This window comes from Phacochoerus africanus, chromosome 7 (assembly GCF_016906955.1).
Source record: "Phacochoerus africanus isolate WHEZ1 chromosome 7, ROS_Pafr_v1, whole genome shotgun sequence".
Lineage (NCBI taxonomy): Eukaryota > Metazoa > Chordata > Mammalia > Artiodactyla > Suidae > Phacochoerus > Phacochoerus africanus.
This window is the reverse complement of record NC_062550.1, coordinates 82942380-82966203: the sequence shown is the minus strand read 5'-3', so window position 1 is coordinate 82966203 and position 23824 is coordinate 82942380. Positions and strand designations below refer to the sequence as shown.

The 23824-nt window shown below is 38.2% G+C and overlaps 1 protein-coding gene across 1 annotated transcript; it reads right to left on the bottom strand.

Annotated features, from left to right (window-relative positions):
- Positions 1-10515: 10515 nt before the first annotated feature.
- On the bottom strand, positions 10516-11454 carry LOC125130451 (olfactory receptor 8S1-like). Its single transcript, XM_047785790.1, has one exon. The coding sequence runs from the start codon at positions 11452-11454 to the stop codon at positions 10516-10518; it is 939 nt and encodes a 312-aa protein (XP_047641746.1).
- Between the last annotated feature and the right edge of the window lie 12370 nt (positions 11455-23824).

Here is a 23824-nt window from a genome sequence, read left to right as displayed (position 1 = left end):
CTAGGAGGTAACAAAGCAACAATATAGAAGCAACCTGGGCCTTTCTCTCTGGACCATCCATATTAATTTGGACTTAAGAGAAAAATAATCTTTAATTTTTTCTAATGGCCGCACCCATGGCATTATGGAAGTTCTTGGGCCAGGTATCAAATCCACACTTCTGCAGCAACCCTAGCTGCTGCAGTCACATTCTTAACCCACTCTGTCACAGCTGAAACTCAAATCTTTAATTTTTTTTGATTCACTTTATTTTGAGGTCTCTTCTGTAACAGCTTAGGCTTTATCATCCCAAAACAGATTTCATAACTTACCCCAAATGTCACCCAACTTCCCACCACTAAAAATAAGGTTGCAATAAAAGTTTTTTTTAGTGCCTTCAGATGCATGTCTCGTGTTTGAGATGAAAAATCAGATTCTCTCTGATCTGCAAGGGGGAAAAGTAAACCTCATTACAAACTGACAAATGCAAAAAGTAAAACTTTTATTGTGAGAGTATGAATCACATACTCAGAAATAGATACATTAATACTAATTACATATTTCCTAGTCATCTATGCCTACTTTTATAACTTCATGCAATAATGAATTAGTCTAAAATGTACTATAATATTTCATGGGCTTTAGGACTGGTATCTTTAGTACATCACAAAATGAAAGTATGCATTTTAAATATAAGTAATCTATAGCTACAAAGTTCTACTCTTTGTAGCAGAGTAGAACTTTTTAGGGGTGTCTCCCGTTCTCCAGAGGACAAAAGCAGAGAGTAAAATCAGTGTTACAGTTACATGGATGTTTGTATTATAAAGGCTGTAAAGATTTGCTGCATAGTGTGAAGATGCCTTTTGCTCCTCTGTGCAGCATACAAATTATGTGAATTATGTTTTAAATCTCTTGTTCCACTGTCAAGCTATCCTGTCATTTTCTGCTCTTTTGATAAAATACCACATGACTCTGCATCCCAGATTGACTCTGCATCCCAGATTGCATTCTGTCAAAGGAGAACAAACTGGCAGCAAAATCTTTGAAATACTCCAAGGCACTCCAGGTGGGCAGACAGATGATTCTTGGACTGTTGATGTTTCAGTCATAGGTTCTGGTGCAGAAAGTAACCATTGGTGTGGACAATAATGTGAAAATGTGATATCTAGAAAAAACATACAGACCTTGGTGGACCAAGTTGATATCCATTCCCAAGTGTTGTCTCCCTTGGCCCATCCCTGCAGTTAGGAGGGGAGAATCAAGGATTATTTAAGCTTGTTTCTCCTGAATTCTTGTTATGCTAGTGAATAACTTAGCAGTGGTGTTTGTGTGTGTGTGTGTGTGTGTGTGTGTGTTCTTTTTTTGTAGGACAGTACCTGTGGCATATGGAAGTTCCAAGGCTAGTGGTTGAATCAGAGCTATATCTGCCTGCCACAGCCACAGCCACAGCCACAGAAACACAGAATCCTAGGCTCATCTGTGATTTCCACCACAGCTCATGGCAGTGACTGATCCTTAACTCACAGAGTGAGACCAGAGATTGAACCCACATCCTTATGGATACTAGTTGGGTTTTTTACCACTGAGCCATGACGAGAACTCCAACTTAGCAGTGATTTTGCTAGAGAGTTGGGTAGTTTTCTTCTCTGGTTGCAGAAGGTTTTCTTGCTTGTACTTCAAGCTCTAACCAATCCACATCTGAATTGCCTCTGTTGGTCTGGGGCTCTAATCATCAAACATTTGCCTATCAGTGGACATCTTGGTGAAGTTCTTTATTGGAAAACCCTGCTGCCAGCTCAGCCCACTTTCTAGACACTGATGTTGGTGGGAGAGGTGAGGAAGGAAGAGGAAGGGGAAAAAAGAAGTTGAGGAAACTCTGGCCAGGAGTGTGGAATATTGAAAATTAGAGGGGGTTGTCCACAATAAATATTTAATACATGTTTCCTTAGGAACTTATATAATAATATTTTAGAGAATTTTGCCAGGTGAAGGATATCAGGGTCATGGTATATATCTGTAGGTATAGTTAGATCAAGTACCTCTGCACTGTAGTGGTTGCACCAGCTTTCACTGTAATCCTCGTGGATATCTCTATCACTAAATATTTGTCAACTAATACTTGGTGGTCCATCAGGTGTGAAGTGCCATCTCTTTGCTATTTGAACTTACATTTGTTTAATTGCTAAAGAGTTGGAACATCTCTCCATACATTCTTTAGTCTTATGAGTTTGTCTTATGGAAGGAATATACTTCTTCATATCCTTTGGTGTCACACTTAGAACAGCAGTGTGTATGCTGGGATTCTGCACATTTGTACTAAAAGGGCTTCATTTTGTACACCACCTATTTAATCCATCTGGATTTCTTTCAAATAATAAAATTCTATTTCAAATACAAAAAAGATAAAATGAACATATCTGCCCTGCTGCTGCCACTGCAAAACACTCTGGGCACTGGCTACACATGCCTGATCACTGTCACTTCCCAGTACCCTGCAAGTAGAAGCATGTGCAGCACCTTCTGCATGGGATAAGTGGTATAGGGTGCTTTTTGCATGGTCTACAAGTGGTGGGGGCAAACCACTGGGTGTGACTCCAGACAGGTCCTTAAACAGGTATCACTTTGGCCCCAATCACCTCAGAGGGCATGATAGCAACACCACCACCCACTGTTGCTCTCATTCCCCTGGGAACTTACCCACACTGCCACTGCCGCAGTCAAATGCTCTTGGCACTACCTAAATCTGCCTGAGGCTCATTACCGCTTCCCAGGGCCCTGTAAGTAGGAGTATCCTGTGCCGTCTTCCAACAAGTTCTTGCTACTGTCAAGAGCCCAGCAACTAGGCACTGATTACTAGCCCTGCCCATTGCCTCCTTCTCCCTGGAAACACACAGAATACACTATCAAGGAGATAAGAGACTTCTCACACTGAGGAAAGAGAAAGCAAATATCCAACCTCTCATGCCATAAATAAATAATAAGCCCCCCCCCAAAAAATACAAAGGGGTGCTGTTTCATAGAAATATCCCTCTAAGACTATAGTAGTTCATTTCCCTAAACTCACAGAATAATAAAAATACAATCAAAATGAAAAAGCTCAGGAACCATTCCCAGTTAAAATAACAGGAGATTTCACACTGAGCAGCAAACAAAGAAATATACCCCTGCATTCTAATAGACACTGAGTTCAAAAGGGAGATAGTGGAAATACTGAAGGAAATAATGGTGCGTATGAAGGAATTAAGAGAAGATATAAACAATAATGCAGATTACTTTAGAAGGGAACTAAAAAATATAAGGAGGAACCAAGAAAAATTAGAAAATTCATTTGCAGAGACATAATCTGAGTTAAAGGCACTAAAGAGCAGAATGAATAATGCAGAGGAACAAATTATTAACTTGGAAGATAGAATAATGGAAATCACCCAGTCAGGACAGCAGACAGAAAACCAAATGAAAAAATATGAAAGCAATATAAGAGATCTGTGGGAAATAAAGCAGGCCAATTTACACATAATAGGGATTCCAGAAGGAGAAGAAAAAGAAAATGGGATTGAAACTATATTTGAAGAAATTATGGCTGAAAACTTTGCAAATCTAAAGGAAACAGATATCAAGATATAGTAGGCACAGAGGGGCCCAAACAAGTTGAACCCAAACAGGCCCACACCAAGACATGTTATAATAAAAGTGACAAAAGTTAAAGATAAAGAGAGGATTCTAAAGGCAGTAAGAGAAAAACAAAGAGTTAATTGTAAGAGAACCCCCATAAGGCTATCAGCTGATTTCTCTACAGAAACACTACAGGCCAGAGTAGAGTGGCAAGTTATAGCCAAAGTGCTAAAAGGGAAAAATTTTCAGCCTAGAATACTCTACCCAGCAAGAATATCATTTAAAATAGAAGGAGAAATAAAGACTTTGTCCAGCAAACAAAAGGTAAAAGAGTACAGCAATACTAAACCCATTCTAAAGGAAATACTGAAAGAGCTTCTCTAAATAAAAAAGAAAGAAGAAATAGGATGGAGGAAATTGGAAAGCAATCACTTAAATAAGCCAGTAGACAGATCTAAAAGGAAAAAAACCCCTATTTTAAAAGTGATGATAAACACAAGGAACAGCAAAAGGACAAAAATGAAGATGTTAAAAAAGGACTTCAAAATCATAGAATGTGGGGAAGGAAGGTAAGAAAATCTAGACTCTCTCTCTCTTTTTTAAAATGTGTTCTAGCCTAAAAAGGATGGGTCAACATACTTGAAAGGAAGCAGATACAGGAAGGAGTTAACAAACTTGAAAAACAGGGCAAACACAAATCAAAAACAAACATTACTTTCACAAAAACTAAAAAAAGGGACTCAAGCATAAAATGAAAGGAAATCATCCAACCAAAAAATAAAGGAACAGAGGAGAAACATAGTATCACCTGGAAAATAAGGTTTAAGATGGCAATAAACACATATTTTTCCACCTTAAATGTTAGTGGAATGAATGCTCCAATCAAAGGACATAGAGTGGCAGATGGGATAAAAAAGTAAGAGCCTACAATATGCTGTCTACAAGAGACTCATCTTGGGGCAAAGGACACATATAGTTTGAAAGTGAGGGGATGGAAAATGAGGGAAAACATATTTCATGCGAATGGAAAAGACAGGAAAGCAGGAGTTACATACTCATATCAGAGAAGAGACTTTAAAATGAAGGCCATAAAAAAGACAAAGAAGGACACTATTTAATGATAAAAGAATACATTCGAGAAGAGGATATTATAATCATCAATATATATGCCCCTAATATAGGAGCACCCAAATACATACAATAAGTACTAACAGACATAAAAGGAGGAATTGATGGGAATGCAGTAATAGTAGGAGGCTAACATCACACTTACATCAATGGACAGATCCTCTAGACAGAAAATCAATAAGGCAGCAGAGATCCTAAATGACACAATAGAAAAGTTAGTCTTCATTGACATTTTCAGGACATTACATTGAAAACAATCAGAATATACATTTTTTTCAAGTACACATGGAATAGTCTCAAGGATCAATCACATACTGGGGCACAAAACTAACATTAACCAATTTAAGAGTACAGAAATTATTTCGAGTATCTTTTCTGACCACAACGGCATGAAACTAGAAATCAACACCAGGAAAAGAACTGAGAAAAAACTGAGTACATGGAGACTAAACAGCATGCTACTAAAAAACCCATGGGTCAATGAGTAAATCAAAAGGGAAATTAAAAAATACCTCAAGACAAATTATAGTGAAAACAAAACCATTCAAAATATATGGGACGCTGCAAAAGCAGTACTTCGAGGGAAGATCACAGTGATACATACATTCCTCGGAAAAGAAGAAAAATCTCAAATCACCAACTTAACCTACTACCTAAGAGAACTAGAAAAAAAGAACAAACAAACCCAAAGTCAGCAGAAGGAAGGAAATGATAACGATCAGAGAGGAAACCAATAAAATAGAGATTCAAAATCAATAAAACCAAGAGTTGGTTCTTTGAAAGGGTAAATAAAATTGACAAACCTCTGGCTAGACTCACCAAAAAGAGGAGAGAAAGAACTGAAATAAAATAAGAAATGAATAAGGAGAAATCTCAATGGATACTGTAGAAATAAAAAAAATAATAAGAGAATACTATGAACAATTATATGCCAATAAATTTGACAACCTGGTAGAAATGGACAACTTTCTAGAGACATACAGCCCTCCAAAACTGAATCAAGAAGAAATAAATCAACTGAACAGACTGATCACTAGAAATGAAGTTGAATATGTCATAAAAATACTTCCTACAAACAAAAGTCCAGGAGCAGATGGCTTCACAGGTGAATTCTACCAAATACTCAAAGAACTTACACTCATCCTTCTTAAAGTTTTCCAAAAGGTTGAAGAAGAAGTAACACTCCCAAAGATATCCTATGAAGCCACGGTCACGCTAATACCAAAACCAGACAAAGGTACTACCAAAAAAGAAAACTGTAGACTAATATCTTTGATGAATATAGACACATAAATTCTTGACAAAAGTTTAGCCAACTGAATCCAACAACATATAAAAAAGGTCATTCACCACGTCAAGTGGGATTCATTCCAATTTCACAAGGATGGTTCAACATATGCAAATCCATCAATGTCATACACCACATTAACACAAGAAAAGTCAAAAACCACATTATCATCTCAATATATGCAGAAAAAGCATTTGACAAAGTCCAACATCCATTCATGATCAAAACTCTTACCAAAGTGGATGTAGAGGGAACATAATATAATAAAAGCCATTTATGACAAACTGAAAGCAAATATAATACTCATTGGGGAAAAGCTGAAAGCTTTGCACTAAAATCTGGAACAAGACAGGGATTTCCACTCTCACCACTTTTATTCACCATAGTACTGGAATTCCTAGCCACAGCAATCAGACAAACACAGGAAATAAAAGGTATCTAAATTGGAAGAAAAGAGGTAAAACTGTCACTCTATGCAGATGACATGATACTATATAAGAAAACCCTATGAATTCAACCCCAAAACTACTCAAACTGATCAACAAATTCAGGGAAGTAGCAGGATATAAGATTAGTATTCAGAAATCAGTCACATTTCTGTATACTAATAATGAAATATTAGAAAAGGCATACAAAAATACAATACCTTTTAAAATAATACCCAACACTGTGGGATGGAAATCCTGTGAAATCAGATTGTTCTGATCATATTACAACTACAGATGTGATAAATTCATTTGAGTAATAAAAAAAATGAAAAAAAAAAACCCAACAAAATTAAATACCTAGGAATAAACCTGACCCAGGAGGTGAAAGACTTACATGCTGAGAACTATAAAACATTAATCAAGGAAATTAAAGAAGATTCCAAGAAATGGAAAGATATTCCATGCTCCTGGATTGGAAGCATTAATATCACAAAAATGGCCATACTACCCAAAGCAATCTATAGATTCAATGCAATCCATATCAAATTACCCATGATATTTTTCACAGAACTAGAACAAACAATCCAAAAATTTATGTGGAACCATAAAAGACCCAGAACTGCTAAAGCAATTCTGAGGAACAAAAACCAAGCAGGAGGCATAACTCTCCCAGACGTCAGACAATATTACAAATCTACAGCAATCAAGACAGTGTGGTACTGATTACAGACATACAGACTAATGTAATAAGATAGACATCCCAGAAAAGAACCCAGATACCTACGGTCAATTAATCTTCAACAAAGGAGGCAAGAATATAAAATGGGAAAAAGACAGTCTTTTCAGCAAATATTGCTGGAAACCTGGGCAGCTGCATGTAAATCAATGAAACTGGAGCACGCCCTCATACCATGCACAAAAATAAACTCAGAATGGCTTAAAGACTGAAACATAAGACACCATCAAACTCCTAGAAGAGGACTTCGGCAAACATTTTCTGATATCAACCTTACAAATTTTTTTTAGGTCAGTCTCCTGAGGAAACAAATAAAAGCAAAAATAAACCAATGGGACCCAATTAAACTGACAAGCTTTTGCACAGCAAAAGAAACCATAAATGACAGCAAAAGGACAACCTATGGAATGGGAGAAAATAATTTCAAATGATGAAACCGCAAAGGGCTTGATCTCTAAAATATACAAACTGCTTATACAACTCAATAGCAAAAAAATAAAAAACCCAATTGAAAAATGGGCGAAAGACCTGAATGGACATTTCTCCAAAGAAGATATACAGACAGCCAACAAGCACATGAAAAAATGCTCAACATTGCTAATTATTAGAGAAGTGCAAATCAAAACTACTATGAGGTACCACCTCACACCAGTCAGAAAGGCCATCATTAATAAGTCCACAAGTAACAAATGCTGGAGAGGGTGTGGAGAAAAGGGAACGCTTCTACACTGTTGGTGGAAATGAAAATTGTTATAACCACTATGGAAAACCATATGGAGGTACCTCAGAAAACTAAATGTAGAACTACCTTATTACCCAGCAATTCCACTCTTGGGCATATATCCGGACAAAACTTTCCTTTAAAGAGACACATGCACCATGTGTTCATTGCAGTACTATTAAAAATAGCCAAGACATGGAAACAACTCAAATGTCCATCAACAGATGACTGGATTAAGATTATGTGGTATATATACACAATGGAATACTACTCAGCCATAAAAAGAAGAAAATAATGCCATTTGCAGCAACATGGATGGAACTAGAGACTCTCATACTAAGTGAAGTTAAGTCAGAAAGAGAAAGACAAAACCATATGATATCACTTATATCTGGAATCTAATATATGGCCCAAATAAACATTTCCACAGAAAAAAATTCATGGACTTGGAGAGTAGACTTGTGGTTGCTGAGGGGAAGAGGGAGGGAGTGGGATGGACTGGTAGTCTGGGGTTAATAGAAGCAAACTTTTGCATTTTGAGTGGATAAGCAATGAGATCGTGCTGTATAGCACAGGGAACTATATGTCTAGTCACTTGTGATGGAACATGATGGAGGATAATGTGAGAAAAAGTGTATGTATATATATGTGTGTGTGTATATGTGTGTGTATGTGTATGAATGTATGTGTGTGTGTATATATATATATATATATATGACTGTGTCACTTTTCTGCATAGTAGAAATTGATAGAACACTCTAAATCAACCATAATGGAAAAATCTTAAAAAAACCCCAAAATCATATGTATGTATGTATTCATTTAGCTATTGAGTTATAGGAATTTATTTTATATTTCATGTATTAACCCCTTATCAGCCTAATGATTTGGAAATATTTTCTCTCACTCTGTAGGTTGCCTTTTCACTTTGTTGATTGTATCCCTGATTTTCAGAAGCGTTTTAGTTTGATGCAAGCCCATTTATTTCTGTTTCTGCTTTTATTGTCTGTGCTTTTGGTGTCATAGAAAAAAAAATAATTGCCCAGGTCAAAGTCAAGAATTGTATTCCCTGTGCTTTCCTCTAGTCGTTTTGTGGCTCCAGGCATTACATTTAAGTATTTACTCTTTAAAAGTTTTAAACTTTTTCAACCTTGATTGAGATATAATTGACCTATACCATGAAGTTAAGTAATTTACCACAGTCATAAAGGCTATGCATATAGACAAGTGGGCTCTTCAGACTGCATCTAAGCATTATGCTGTACTGTGGAAAGGGAAATAAAAAATAGATATAAAAAGTAGAGTAGAAATAAAAAATATATATAAAATAAAAAATAGATGTGCTACGAAAGGTGTACCAATGAATATTAAATAAATTTAAATTAGAATGAGCCCAAAAAACTACAGACATTATGATTAAAATCCATAATATAATTGATTAAAATGTCACATAATGTAAAGAAGATAATTTGTAGATGATATCCAGGAAGAAACATTGCAGAATATAGGGGGAAAAAGGAGGAAGGGAGTCAAATGAAATGGCAGAGAAATGAGGGAGTGTGTAAAGCAAAATAAATCATAATCTTTCATAGGAGAGGCCAACATATTTTGTTCTATGGTTTAAATTCATAAATATATATTTAAGACCCTGTTTAAAATTATAAAGAAGAAATAAAAGAGTTAAATACCACAGAGAAGAGCAAATTGCATAAAATCTTTAACAAAGTCAATCAATATACAAAAAATAATGAGAAGTAAGATAGGTAAATGATAGGGGAGATACAACATCTACTTCAGAATTCTAGACAGAAAGTGGTGGTGGTTGTGTGAGAGTAGAAGGAAAGACGGTCCATAGGTCTACAGATATAAACTAGACATTTTTTTTGCATTTTGTTTTTCTTTTTTCATATTTTAACTATACTTTTATTTTTAAAATATTTTTAAATTTTTATATATAATGATTATTTTTTTCCATTATAGCTGGTTTACAGTGTTCTGTCAATTTTCTGCTGTACAGCATGGTGACCCAGTTACACATACATGTATACATTCTTTTTTCTCACATTATCATGCTCCATCATAAGTGACCAGATATAGTTCCCAGTGCTACACAGCAGGATCTCATTGCTAATCAAATAGTCTGCAAGTATTAACCCCAAGCTCCCAATCCATCCCACTCCCTGCTCCTCCCTGGCAACCATTCACAATAGCCAAGACATGGAAACAACCCAAATGTCCATTGACAGATGACTGGATCAGGAAGATGTGGTATATATACACAATGGAATACTACTCAGCCATGAAAAAGAACAAAATAATGCTGTTTGTAGCAACATGGATGGAACTCGAGACTCTCGTACTGAGTGAAGTAAGTCAGAAAGAGAAAGACAAATACCATATGATATCATTTATATCTGGAATATAATATATGGCACAAATGAATCTTTCCACAGAAAAGAAAATCATGGACTTGGAGAATAGGCTTGTGCATTTTATTTTTCATTTTCAATATAGCCAGAGAAAAGATATTATAGAGTTCCCTTAAAGTTAGTGGCCTGGATGTCTGCCTTAAGTTCAAGCACTTGGCAACACAAACTCATTTCCTTTTATTCTGCGTTCTTGTTCACAACCTAAAATATTGCAGATATTTCTCCCATGTCCTTTTCACAGCTGCCTTCACCTCCATGTTCTTTAGGCTATAGATGAGGGGATTCAGCATGGGTGTGACTGCACTGTACTGCAAGGAGGAGAGCAAATCTAGGGGGGAACCTGAGGTGGGCATAAGATAGCGAACCAAACCTGAGCCAAAGAACAAGATCACTGCAATGAGGTGGGAGGAGCATGTGGAAAAGGCCTTGCTTCTACCTGTGGTGGAGCTGATGCTCAGAATGGTGGAGACAATGCGGACATAAGAGAAGAAGACTGGGAGGAAGGTTCCAAGACCATGAAGTAAGATTAAGCAGATCAAGATGTCAATATTGATGGAGGTATCAGAGCAAGACAGAGGGAAAAGGGAGGGCAGCTCACAGGTGTAGTGGTGTATAGTTTGGGCATCACAGAAATCTAAGTTAATAGCCAAGAGCACAATGACAGATGCATTGACAGATGCCAGGCCCCACGAAATCAACACCAGCCTCACACAGAGCTGGATGCTCATCACCTGGCCATAGAGCAGTGGGTGACAGATGGCTGCATAGCGGTCATAGGCCATCACTGAGAGAAGAAAGGCTTCAGTCCCTGCGGTGATAAACACAAAGAAGACCTGTGTCAGGCAGCCCTCAACAGAGATGGTTTTCTCCTCTGACAGGAGGTCTTCCAGTAGTTTGGGCACAGTGACAGAAGAGAAGCAGAGGTCTAGGAATGATAGATTACTCAAGAAGAAGTACATGGGCGTGTGGAGGCTGGAGTCAGCTCTGATCACCAGCAGCATTGTCAGGTTCCCTGTGATGGTCAGGAGGTAAATCCCCAAGAAAAGCATGAAGAGCAGAGTCTCGACGTGGGGGTCGTCAGACAGCCCAATGAGAATAAACTCGGTGATGGAGCTGTGGTTCCTCAAGGCCATTGTAGAGGGTATTGCCTTGGAATAAAATAGAAAGTGGAATGAGATCTATCTCTTTCAGAGCATCACCCCTCTTATACATTCCTCTCTTCTCTACTCAGACATCACAAAGCTGCCCTACCTGTATCTCAGTAATTGTTTTTATTCTGTTTTGTTATCACTGATCTTGAGCCCCCATCAGAGAATCCTGTTATTTTTCCAGAGGGATTTACTGGAAAAATGAATCTCTCTGGCTCACCTATCCATTCATGGTATTTGGATTCTGCTCCATCCTTCCTATAGTTTAGAAATCTTAAAATTCTACCGCATATCTGCAGTGGTTTCTAAATCTTCTGTTTTCAATTTCTTTCAATCATAATTTTTTTTGTTCAAAATATTAATAGGATTTACATCCATTGGGCATAGTGAGTATCATGCCTAGGGCCATTTTTGTGGCTAATGAAGATGCTTTTTTCTTGTTAAATCAGAAGAAGAAGTTAAATGTAATGCAGACTGGATTATATTTGTCTTTATAACTATAATCATAAAGTATAAATTTTAATATTTTTTAATCAAAGAGTGGACCGCAATGGCAAAAAGCCTGGGGCCAATGAAAGTCATAATGTGTCCCTGCTCTTTACTTCATAAATAGTGCATTTAACTTTAATGGACTTTGTTAAATACAGAGAACTTTATTACGCTCTGTCCTAACTGTTTCAAGGCAATTCTGTGAGATTTAACAGGGAATTATTATTCTTGGGATAAGGAATTTTATTCCCATTTTTGCCTGTGGGAAGTCTGATATTAAGGGATATTTTACAATGTCATGCAGACAACAAGTAGAAGAAACCAGGAATAAATCAAATTATTCTTTCTGATTATTAGCTCAATGTCTAGGCTTAGTCTACAGGAATAAGGAACATTTTTTCTACTTTGATCTTCAGAGTTTTTCATCCACTCTTAACCTTTCTGCCATTTTGGCTGCTTTCAATACAGAAATGTCTATTTATTTAATGTCTTTGCTCACATTCTTCCTCTTTTCAAATGTCCCAACTCCACTGATGCAAATTTGAGTGGGCCTTCCAGTATACCTTTTAAACCTGCTTGTTTTCTTACAGCCTGTCTTGACTGCTCTCTCCTTTAGTCCACCGCTCTCTGTTCAAATCACTGGGCTCCTTGCTCCCAGTTGCCTTATGTTATAGTCTGAATTCTGTTTCTTTTTTCATATTAAACATGTATCTCAGTTTTTCCTCCTTGATAATGTGGGCTATAACATAACAAGTCACAACAGAGCATTTATCTGGCTTGGTCCTCACTCATTCTGTCCCTACCCATTAGCTTTTGATTGCTTCTCAAATTCTTCTCAGATTATAGTAGAAGCTTCTATATGCCATCTCATTTCTGCCCAGACAAGTTCCCTTGACGACTCTCAGCACAGCCTCATCCTTTCACTCCAGTGATCCCAGTTGCACTCATGCCAGATATTGTTGTCCATCAATGGTACCGTGCTGCCTGTTTGTGTTGCATAGGGGCTAGCGCTGTTGAATTTCAAGGATGCTATTATTTACACTCTGTGCAGTCTCAAGTCACTGCAACATCCCTTGATGTTCTCTCAGTTTTGTATAATACACAAGCACTTTTGCCACTACAAGCCATTTCAAGGAGCTCTTGCATTCATGTTGTGGATACATTATTCTTATATTTTCCCAGAAGGGTCAAAGTGAAAAGAGTCACGTAATTTTCTTTTAACCTTTTCTTGCATCTTATTTTTTAATTTAAAGCTTTTTAAATTAAATTTATTTTTATTTTTATTTTTTGCTTTTTAGGGATGCACCTGTGGCATATGGAAGTTCCCAGGCTAGGGATCAAATTGAACGTACAGCTGCCAGCCTACACCACAGCCGCAGAAATGCCAGATCTGAGCTGTGTCTGTGACCTACACTGCAGCTCTGTGCAATGCCAGTTCCTTGACCCAGTGAGTGAGTCCAGGGATCAAGCCTGCATCCTCATGGATACTAGTCAGGTTTGCTTACGCTGAGCCACAATGGGAACTACATAGGGAATAAACCATTTTATTATTTATTTATTTTTGGCCACCCTGTAGCATATGGAGCTTCTGGGCCAGGGATCAGATTCGAGTCAAGCTGTGAACTAAGGCATAGCTGCGGCCAGATCCTTAACCCACTGTGGCGGGCTGGGGATCGAATCTGTGTCCCAGTGTTCCCAAGACACTGCCTATCCCCTTGCACCACAGTGGGAGCTCCTCTTGCATCTTACTCTAGGTGTCAGCTGTGTCCAAGAGGACCAGATAGTTAGTGGTTTATATTAATGATGATACTAAGAATCATTTTGAACCCTAATTTCTGGGATTAGGTGCTATGTCACTGTCCTATGTGAAAAATCTAGCCTCACTTGGACATTTTGAGGCTAATTTACCAGTATTCTATTTTTTTTTTCTTGCTCTTTTTTAAGGGCTGTCCCTGTGGCCCTAAACCATATGGAGGCTCCCAGGCTAAGGGTACAATCGGAGCTATAGATTCTGGCCTACACCACAGCAACGTCAAATCCCAGCTGTGCCTGTGACCTACACCACAGCTAACAGCAATGCCAGATCCTTCACCGACTGTGTCCTCATAGATGGTAGTCAGATGTGTTTCCACTTAGTTACAACAGGAACTCCCAGTATTCTATTTTTGTCTGTGATTCCACAGTCTGATCCCTCAGTAGGCTTCTATGCTCACAAAAATAAATAACCTTGCTCATTCAGAGAGTCCTGTTTCTGACCCTTCCAGCTTGCTAGTAATCTATCACCAGGTGTTAACTTCTATCAGAGAAGCTTAATTCTCTTTTCACTAACAAATCCATAAGCCCAAACTGAAGTCCATCTTAAACTCAAGTCTAGGTTACCTGTGCGCCAGGTCAAACAGGACAAGTTTCACCTTTGTGTGTCTTCAGGATGTTAGCTTAGACCCAGTGATGAAGCATAACCAGCTGGAGAAATTACTTTTGAGGATCCTGCATAGATAAAACTGTAAATACTACTGAAAGCACTATCTTGAATCTCTACAAGCAAACTAAAATGAGGAATAGAAGCCAGTCTTTCTAAGAATTTAGATATTTTAAAATACTCACTGATATGGCTATCTTGAAAATTGATTCCATTCTTCCATTTTCATTCACAAAGGGGGACCTGGCCACTGTGTCCACAGGGACTTGAAGCTCCCAGTGAATCATTTTCTGTCCTGCCCTTACATCCACATTTTGTATTAAGGAAGGCGACAGCTACTTTTCTCATCTGATTGTCAAGTTATCACTAAGAAAGGAATCTCCCTCTCCCTCACCATCCCTAAATAGCACCTCAAACTTATATCTGAGATTTCTTTAATGACCAGGGTCAACTCTTTTCATTTAAACTCTATAATTAAGCATAAAATAAATAAAACGTGCAGTCATTCTTAGGGAAGATATTGGCTTCATTGAATCCTGTCGTATAAAGGACCGATGGCAGATTTAGAATATTTTGAGCGAGAGCAGGAAAAGACTAAAGAGAAAGTCAGGGAGGTTGGTCCTGGAGAAGTATGGATGTAAAAAGAGGATTTCAGAAGTGTCTTAGATAAGTACCTGTGTCACCATTTTGCCAACACAGACATTTCCTATCCATGACACACTTGGCCATTTGATCAGTTTTTCTGAGAAAGAGATGATGATATTTTTATGATTTTATGGTTCTCAGAAGGTTCACTAAAATAAACATCTTCCGTACTTCAGCTGTTAATAGAGAAAATCACAGATTTATTTTACCAATTTAGGGTTAAGCCCAAAGGAGGAACAACTCTGATGGAGATATTATCTTAGTTACCCGATCTTGCCCAAGGATCAGCTATTTGACAGAAGATTTCTATAAAATGAGAGATTTTCTAGGTGTCTGGCAAAGAGCCTTGCTCGCACTGCCTGCTTAAAGATGTTTCTGAAATGAGGAAATGAGTGAAGGGTGTGTGTGTGTAAGGTCAGGATGGACAAGGTGACTTGAGGGATCCAGTGGGCTGAGGGGAAACATGCAGACCCTAGGTGCCTGGGGGAGGAATCTGAACTGGGGAGAGTATTAACCCTAGAAGCAGGGAGGACCAAAGTCAAGCTTCATCCATTTGAAATAATTGTCAGAGCTGTCCTCTCCTGTGCTCTGTCATGCTATTCACAGTGTCTCTGTGGTGACTGGATATGAAGGTGACAATGGAAAAAAAAAATGACTGCAGCTCTCCTAACTGGAGTACTGAGCAAGCAGATAAGTAAGTCCCTTACAACAGTGCAGTATTTACCTCTGATATCCTCATTTCATTCCAAGCTTCAGCTTTCTGCCGTCTTTTGGGATCCTGAGGCAGGAGAGGATTTATGCTTATGCTTTAAAGTGTCCCTGCCCTCAGTGTTAAGCCGAGAGGGAAGAAGGACCTTTCTGAGGAGGTGTCCAAGGCAGCTGTGCAGATATCACAGTCCCAACCAGGGGAGACAATATGCCCAGGGGTGGGGTATTTCCACCTCTATCTTGGGGATGAGGAATGGGTGGAGCTTCTGGCTTTAGGACTAACAGAATAGATCATGAAGTGGTAAGAGGTGGAGATAAGGGAGAGGATGTCAAACATGCACAGAACTTTACAGAAAAATAGGGGGGACACCAGAAAATTAGCGAATACATTACCTTTCTCTTGGCTCTTCTTGGAGGAGGCAGCTCCACATAGTCCGTCTTTTCCATCATGGGTAAACAAGGCACAGGTCAAGTCTTGCTCCAAGAGAATCTCTGTTACAAGCGTCTGTTTCTTACACAGCAGATAGCATTTTCTCTTTGCCATCAGCTAGTGAAGGAAAATACCAAAGTTCATGCTCTGGAAGCACTGGGTCTACCAGAAAATCAGGATTATTCTGATGAATAACTTAAGCTAGAGTGCTATGGTTCTGCAATGCAGGACATAGTGTAGTTAGATGAGGACTCGTAAGTCAATTATAATCCATTTTAAAAAAAAGATAAGGACAATTTTTTAACAACAGGTATATATTTCATTAAAATCTTCTCACCTGATCTCAGGTGCAGCAATGTGCCTTTTCTTCATTAATTTCCTCTGTGATTCTAAATACTCTTTGAAGAGCATCACTTAAAGAAAGCACTCTGTAACAGAACCAATCAGAAGGCCATGTGTTCTTTTGTAGCCAAGGGCTGGGTTTGGCACCCAGCAGAAGCTAGGCCACTGCCCTGTATTCCCTGAAGTCTCAGCCTGAAGCCAAGATCTGGACTCACTCACTGTACAGTTTCAAGTTAACTAGAAAGTTAAACTTAGTACGAGGCATAGGGAATTCTCTCCAGGGCAGTATTTGGAGTTTCTGAATTAAGGCAATTAGTTAAAACCTAGAAGAGAACTCTTCTTAGGCTCAGGGGGTGGGGCTAAAAAGAGGGAAAGGGAGAATAATAAAGAGATTTAAAGAAATATTTATCTGCTGAAAAGTTGACATTTTATCCTTAGGCTGAGAATGCACTTTAGGAATTGTCGAGAGGGCCAAGCTATGGCACAGTACTGATCCCAGGTCATTTTTGAGTGTACATTTGAGTTTTCCTTATTTTCACAACAGGATTATCTATTGTAATAATTAAATGAGAAGAAGTAACTCCACCCTGAGAAAACTAAGGATTAAGTTTCTATTCTTTGCATGTAATGAATTTTTAAGAGTTTGTTAAAGAGAAATAATTTAAGTATAAAATGAACTATTTTTGATAAATCATACTATGGGTTTATAAAATGTCTAGAAGTTCCCAGCCTAGAGGCTGAATGGGAGCTGGAGTTGCAAACTTAAGTCACAGCCACAGTAACACCAGATCTGGGCTGCATCTGCGACCTACACTGCAGCTCATGGCAATGGTGGATCCTTAACCCTCTGAGCAGGGCCAGGGGTCAAACCTGCGTCCTAATGGATACTAGTCAGGTTCATTACCACTGAGCCACGATGGGAATTCCAAAAAATTTTTTTCTTAGTGAGGCAGAGAAGAATCAACATTTGAATGCAATGTATGTATGAGTAACAAACACACGTGACATGTTATTCAAATTAACCCAGGAGTTCCCATCGTGGCACAGTGGTTAACAAATCCTACTAGGAACCATGAGGTTGAGGGTTCGGTCCCTGCCCTTGCTCAGTGGGTTAACGATCCGGCGTTGCCATGAGCTGTGGTGTAGGTTGCAGACATGGCTCGGATCCCGCATTGCTGTAGCTCTGGCGTAGGCGGGAGGCTACAGCTCCGATTAGACCCCTAGGCTGGGAACCTCCACATGCCGCGGGAGCGGCCCTAGAAATGGTAAAAAGACAAAAAACAAAACAAAACAAAACAAAAAAACCCAAATTAACCCAAGTTATGCAAATACCAATAAAACATTTATTCATTCACCATTTCTTCAGTACAAAGTGAGTGCCAGGCACTGAGAGATCCCAGAATGAATAAGATGTGCTCATGCTCATTCTCTTAAGCCCTCCTAGGTGGAAATGGGCATTATCTTTAAAAGTCATCCTTTGAGAGAGGTAAATCCAAACTTAACTGACTGCTTAATAGCTGATGGCTATTAAGCAGTAAATATTTCAATTCTAGAAAGCAACGTCACCCCTTGTAATAAAGGCCAACTTAGTATTATTTTTGTGGTTTTTGGAAAATGTTGATCTGTGACTGACATTGCATCTGGAAATATGAGTGTCAATAAGGTAAGGTCCCTTGAAATTTCTGGCAATTTAGGGCTTGACCAGAGTGAGTGAGAGATAGGACCCATTTTGCAGGTTGAGCAGTAGCGATTTTGTGTAGCCTTATTGTGAGACAGGGAAAAGAAGAGCATAAGTGAGTGAGGCTAGATCTTCTCAAACCCCCAGTTAATCCTGAGAAGTTCTACTTTAATCAATTTTATTTGCTTGTGTTTTTGTGTAAGATTAAAAAAATAATGCAGTCAGGACTGAAATATGTTTGAAAACATTTGATCTGGTTTAGCTCTTTAAATGAGAAAATAAAAGTGACTTGTACAAGATGAGGCAAAGCATGGTTTTCATGCAGTAAATTTTAGTGTTATAATTTATGCCACCAGTCAGGTGCCACAAACAGAACTATGAGAGTTTCACAGTTATTAATGAGAAAAATACATAATGAATTATATAATGGAGAATAGATTTTATGGGATGCTTAGTTCATAGTAGGTGTTTAATAATATTTGTTTTGTAAAGGTATGAAAATATACCCTTTTTTTGTATATGTTGCATTTGAGATGCGTGTTTAACAGGTGGCAAGATGGGTGGGACTATGGTCAGGAGGTTAGTTTGGACTAATGATATAGACCAGAGAGTCATAACCACATGAGTGATCATTGAAATCACAATGGTGAATAATGCCAGGAAAGACTGTGTTCAGAAAGAGTTGTCCAGGGACAGAACTGTAGGGGCAGCATCATTTATAGAGATAGGAAGGAAGTGAAAACTGCAAATGGACTGAGGTAGAGTTGTCTTTAAATTCAGGCGTGACATTCAGAGGATCCAAAACCAGAGTTACTGGAGAAAGAGAAAAAGTAAAGGATCATCGATGCTGTCAAACTGCATCAATTACTGACGATCAAGATAGAAGGACCTGGGAATGGCCAAGGCACACTTTTGTATATGGAACAGATGGTCAATGGGGACCTGCTGTACAGCACAGGGAAATCTACTCAGTGTTCTGTGATAACCTACACATGGGAATGGATATGTGTATATGTATGGCTGAATCACTTTTCTGCACAGCAGAAATTAACACAAGATTGTAAATCAAGTGTACTTTATTTTTTTATTTTTTGCTTTTTAGGGCCACTTCCACAGCATATGGAGGTTCGCAGGCTAGGGGTCGAATCGGAGCTGTAGCTGCTGGCCTAGGCCACAGCCACAGCCACAGCAATGCAGGATCCCAACTGCATCTGCAACTTACACCACAGCTCACAGCAATGCTGGATGCTTAACCCACTGAGCGAGGCCAGGGATTGAACCTGCATCCTCATGGATACTAAATAGTCTGTCTCATTACCACTGAGCCACAATAGGAACTTCCTCAACTGTACTTTAATAAAATTCAATAAAAACCCCTGAAGGACCCAGAGATACCACTTCAAGGATTATTCCTTAGCAGTAAGTCCATTGTTTAATGTAAATCTTTGGTGCTCTTCCACACTCTAGTTGTGTTAAGTATCCATCTTCTGAGCTCTAGGAGTACTTTTACACTGTCTGAAATAGAAATCACATGATCCTGATATAGTTACTTGTTTACATATCTGTTATTCTCACTAGGTAGTCCACCTGCAGGCAGAAACTGTATCTTTATTCTCCTGTGTACCTTGACAGTCCTAGTTGGTGAATCTTTATTTTATGAATAGTAGCTTTAAAGATAGGAGAGAGATAAGGCTGAGGGCAAGAGAGGTGATAAAGGATAGTTATTTATTCTATTTTTAAAGATGGGATAAGATAGCATGTTACTACCTATGGAAAAAATCTTTATATGTATAGAGCCTAGGAAATTAAAAATGTAGGATAAAATGGTAAACAATGATGAAGCAAGGTCCAGGAGAAGGTGGTAAAAATTTCACACAATCCAAAAACATGCTCACATACATTAGAAAGTATGGTTACAGATTATTTTCACTAGCATTGAAAGAAGTGTCCAAGTTATGAGCAGATATGAATAGAATTTTAAGCGTGGTGAAATGATTAAGTGATTGTTAAGTGTAAAGGAAGATCATCTATTGCAATCTCGTGTTAGGTTAAAGAAGGAAAGGGGTTATTAATTTTGAGGATCTCCCTGGCCCAGAACCATGTGTTAAGGATCCATTATTGCTGCAGCTGCAATGTCGGTTGCAACTGCAGCTCAGATCTAATTCCTGGCTGGAACTTCCATAGGCTACGGGGCAGTCAAAAAAAGAAAGAAAAAAAAATTTTGAAGGTCAAGGTATGTTTGAAGTATAAACAAAATTCCATGGAGGTTATTGTCCTAGATATAGAAATGGAAAAATTAGGTGTGGCTTGTGAATGCAGCAAAAGTCAAGTGGGCAAAGACATTGAAGGCACAGACCTGATGGTTGCTAAAATGATGTAGCATGGGTTCAAGACAAAAAGCAATAAAATGAAGCTTTCACAGGGGATAGAGTGGAATGGAATGCTGGCAGCAACACCAGATGCTTAACCCACTGAGCGAGGCCAGGGATTGAACCGTATCCTCATGGATACTCTGTCAAGTTTTTAACGCGCTGAGCCACAGCAGGAACTCCTATTACATTTAAGAGATACATAATTGTTTGTCACTTATACCTCAATACATCTGGAAAAAAGTTTAAAAAGACAGCCAATAGTTATTAACAATTAATACATATTAAACAGTCAACTTTTTAATAGATAAGGGTATTATTTAATTCATACAACAACCCTATAAGTTAGGGAGTATTAGCAATCCTATTTTATAGTTGAGGAAACAAGGCATAGGAAAGTCTAGCAACTTTCTCAGAATCATTCAAGTAAAAATACTACAGTAAAGGACATGGAGAATCATGAGTTTTTGTTAAAGTATAAAACTGCTGCCTAATCCCAAATCCCAAAGTCATGTATTCAACTTTCCCTTACACTAGAGCAGAACCCTGATTCCACTTAAGCCAGAAAGACCCATGGTCTCCAGATGCTCCTTGAGGTGAATCAGCTAAATAAGTTCTTAGCCTTGATTTTTGTCACTGAAAACATTTTTTTTTAATTTATTTTTTCCCACTGTACAGCAAGGGGATCAAGTTATCCTTACATGTATACATTTTTCCCCCCACCCTTTGTTCTGTTGCAGTACGAGTATCTAGACATAGTTCTAAATGCTACTCAGCAGGATCTCCTTGTAAATCTATTCTAAGTTGTGTCTGATAAGCCCAAGCTCCCGATCCCTCCCACTCCCTCCCTCTCCCATAGGGCAGCCACAAGTCTATTTTCCAAGTCCATGATTTTCTTTTCTGTGGAGATGTTCATTTGTGCTGGATATTAGATTCCAGTTATAAGTGATATCAGGTGGTATCTGTCTTTGTCTTTCTGGCTCATTTCACTCAGTATGAGATTCTCTAGTTCCATCCATGTTGCTGCAAATGGCATTATGTCATTATTTTTTATGGCTGAGTAGTATTCCATTGTGTATATATACCACATCTTCCGAATCCAATCATCTGTCGATGGACATTTGGGTTGTTTCCATGTCTTGGCTATTGTGAATAGTGCTGCAATGAACATGCGTGTGCATGTGTCTCTTTTAAGTAGAGTTTTGTCCGGATATATGCCCAAGAGTGGGATTGCAGGGTCATATGGAAGTTCTATGTATAGATGAAATCATTTTTTTAAAATCTGTTGGTACACCATGAAGCTTATCATCTTTGTCTCTTGGCCATAAATGCAGGATACCCCAGCATAATATTACTATCTTACCTTTGTTTGATAGGTTGTGTGTATTAATTAGTTTTTAATCTACTATCTCAGGAGTGTCAAATCATAACTTAATTTTTTTATGGCTGATAATTTCTTTCAAGCTGCCATTTAAGTCTGATCCAGAAACTTATTCTAGTCACTTAATTATGAACTCAATGATGTTCAAGAATTTCTCAGTCATACCGAATTTAAAACCCATTCACATTCATGCTTTTCATCTTCATATTATCTTTCATCATGTTCTACCTTAAGAGATTGGGTCTAGTTCTCTGTGCTACATACACAGTAGGACCTCACTGCTTATGCATTATCAATGTAATAGTTTGCCTGGGATGGACTGGGAGTTTGGGGTTACTAGATAAATTATTTCTTATATTCTTTTGTTTCTCCTCTCCTTTAATTTTTTCATTTCTCAACACTTTTCTGCTTTCTCCATATTATGCATTGTTCATGACTTTAATATTTACCCTCAGTTTTATAACTATAATTGTGTGTGTTTATGGATTGATTGTGGAAAACTGAAAATCAAAAGCAATGGAATAACTTATGAAATATTATTCCCTAAAAAAATGGTAGTGTGATTTAATCTGTGATTGGCACTATATTTGTGCTGCTTATGGGGCAATAGTCTAAACATCACATTTAGGAGTTCCCGTTTTGGTGCAGCGGAAATGAATCTGACTAGGAACGATGAGATTGCAGGTTTGATTCCTGGCCTCAATCAGTGGGTTAAAGATCCGGCCTTGCCGTGAGCTATGGTGTAGGTCGCAAAAGCGGCTTGGTTGCTGTGGCTCTGGTGTAGGCTGGTGGCTACAGCTCCGATTAGTCCCCTAGCCTGGGAACCTCTGTATACCGTGGGTGCAGCTCTTAAAAGACAAAAGACAAAAATAAAATAAAATAAACATCACATTTAAATTAAAAAAAATTAAAAAAAACCTTTTCATTCTACCAATTTCTCATGATCATGCTACATTTAATGTGCTTCATAGATTTATTTTTTCTTGCATAGATTAATATTTCCCAATGCATTCTAATTATTTTTTAAATTGTTGATAGAGGAAACCCATGCCTTCCTACACTTATACACTTTCTTCATCATATTAATTGTTGAATATGAATATCGGACCTAATCCTCTCTGGAACTCCCATTAGTTTATTATACAGATTTCTTTACACCGTGTTGATTACTATCCATATGCCCTCACCGTTACCACTTCAATGCATACTGGCCCAGCTTCCAAATGTTAGTCTTGAATTTTTTTTTCCCCTGAAGGCTTTCTGTTGCTATTGCATCCCCCCATTGCTGTTAGCAACACAACTACTTGTATCTTAGTTGTGGTGGGTTGGGAAGGGAAATAAGTTGAAGAGAATGCATTGGCATATGCAATATCTTTAGCCAATGAGAGATATGAACACAATGTCAGGAAAAGTGTGCAGTTTGTTTGTTGTTGTGGAATGTAATCAGTGTACCAAAGAAATAAAAGGACAGGCTTGGTTTAGCCACACACCAACCTAAGGCCAAATATCAGAGCCAGGAGATCTTTATGCCATTGTTCAATGACACACTTTAATAAGTAAACTCTGCTGAAACCCTGTTGAGAACCATGCCTGGAATCTGAGTGTGAGAGCAGTTGAATTACCAAGAAGGCTGAATTTACACTTAACAAATCTCTTATGTTAAATTCAGGTTCTTAATAGGAAAGAACTAGGACCCATGAGACTGGGGAAGGTGACCTCTGGACAGAAATGCTTGTGAACCTGACTACCTGATGGGTCAGAATTGGTCTACTAACCCTTGCTAGATAATAATAGTTTCTCTTTGCTTGGAGTCTGTGATGGTTAATTTTATGTGTCAGTTTAGCTAGGCTATGGGACCCATTATTTAATCAAATATCAGTCTGGGTGTTGCTGT

Bases quoted from the DNA above. Each gene is read 5' to 3' on its own strand.
- LOC125130451 (XM_047785790.1), bottom strand. From the start codon at position 11,454: ATGGCCTTGAGGAACCACAGCTCCATCACCGAGTTTATTCTCATTGGG.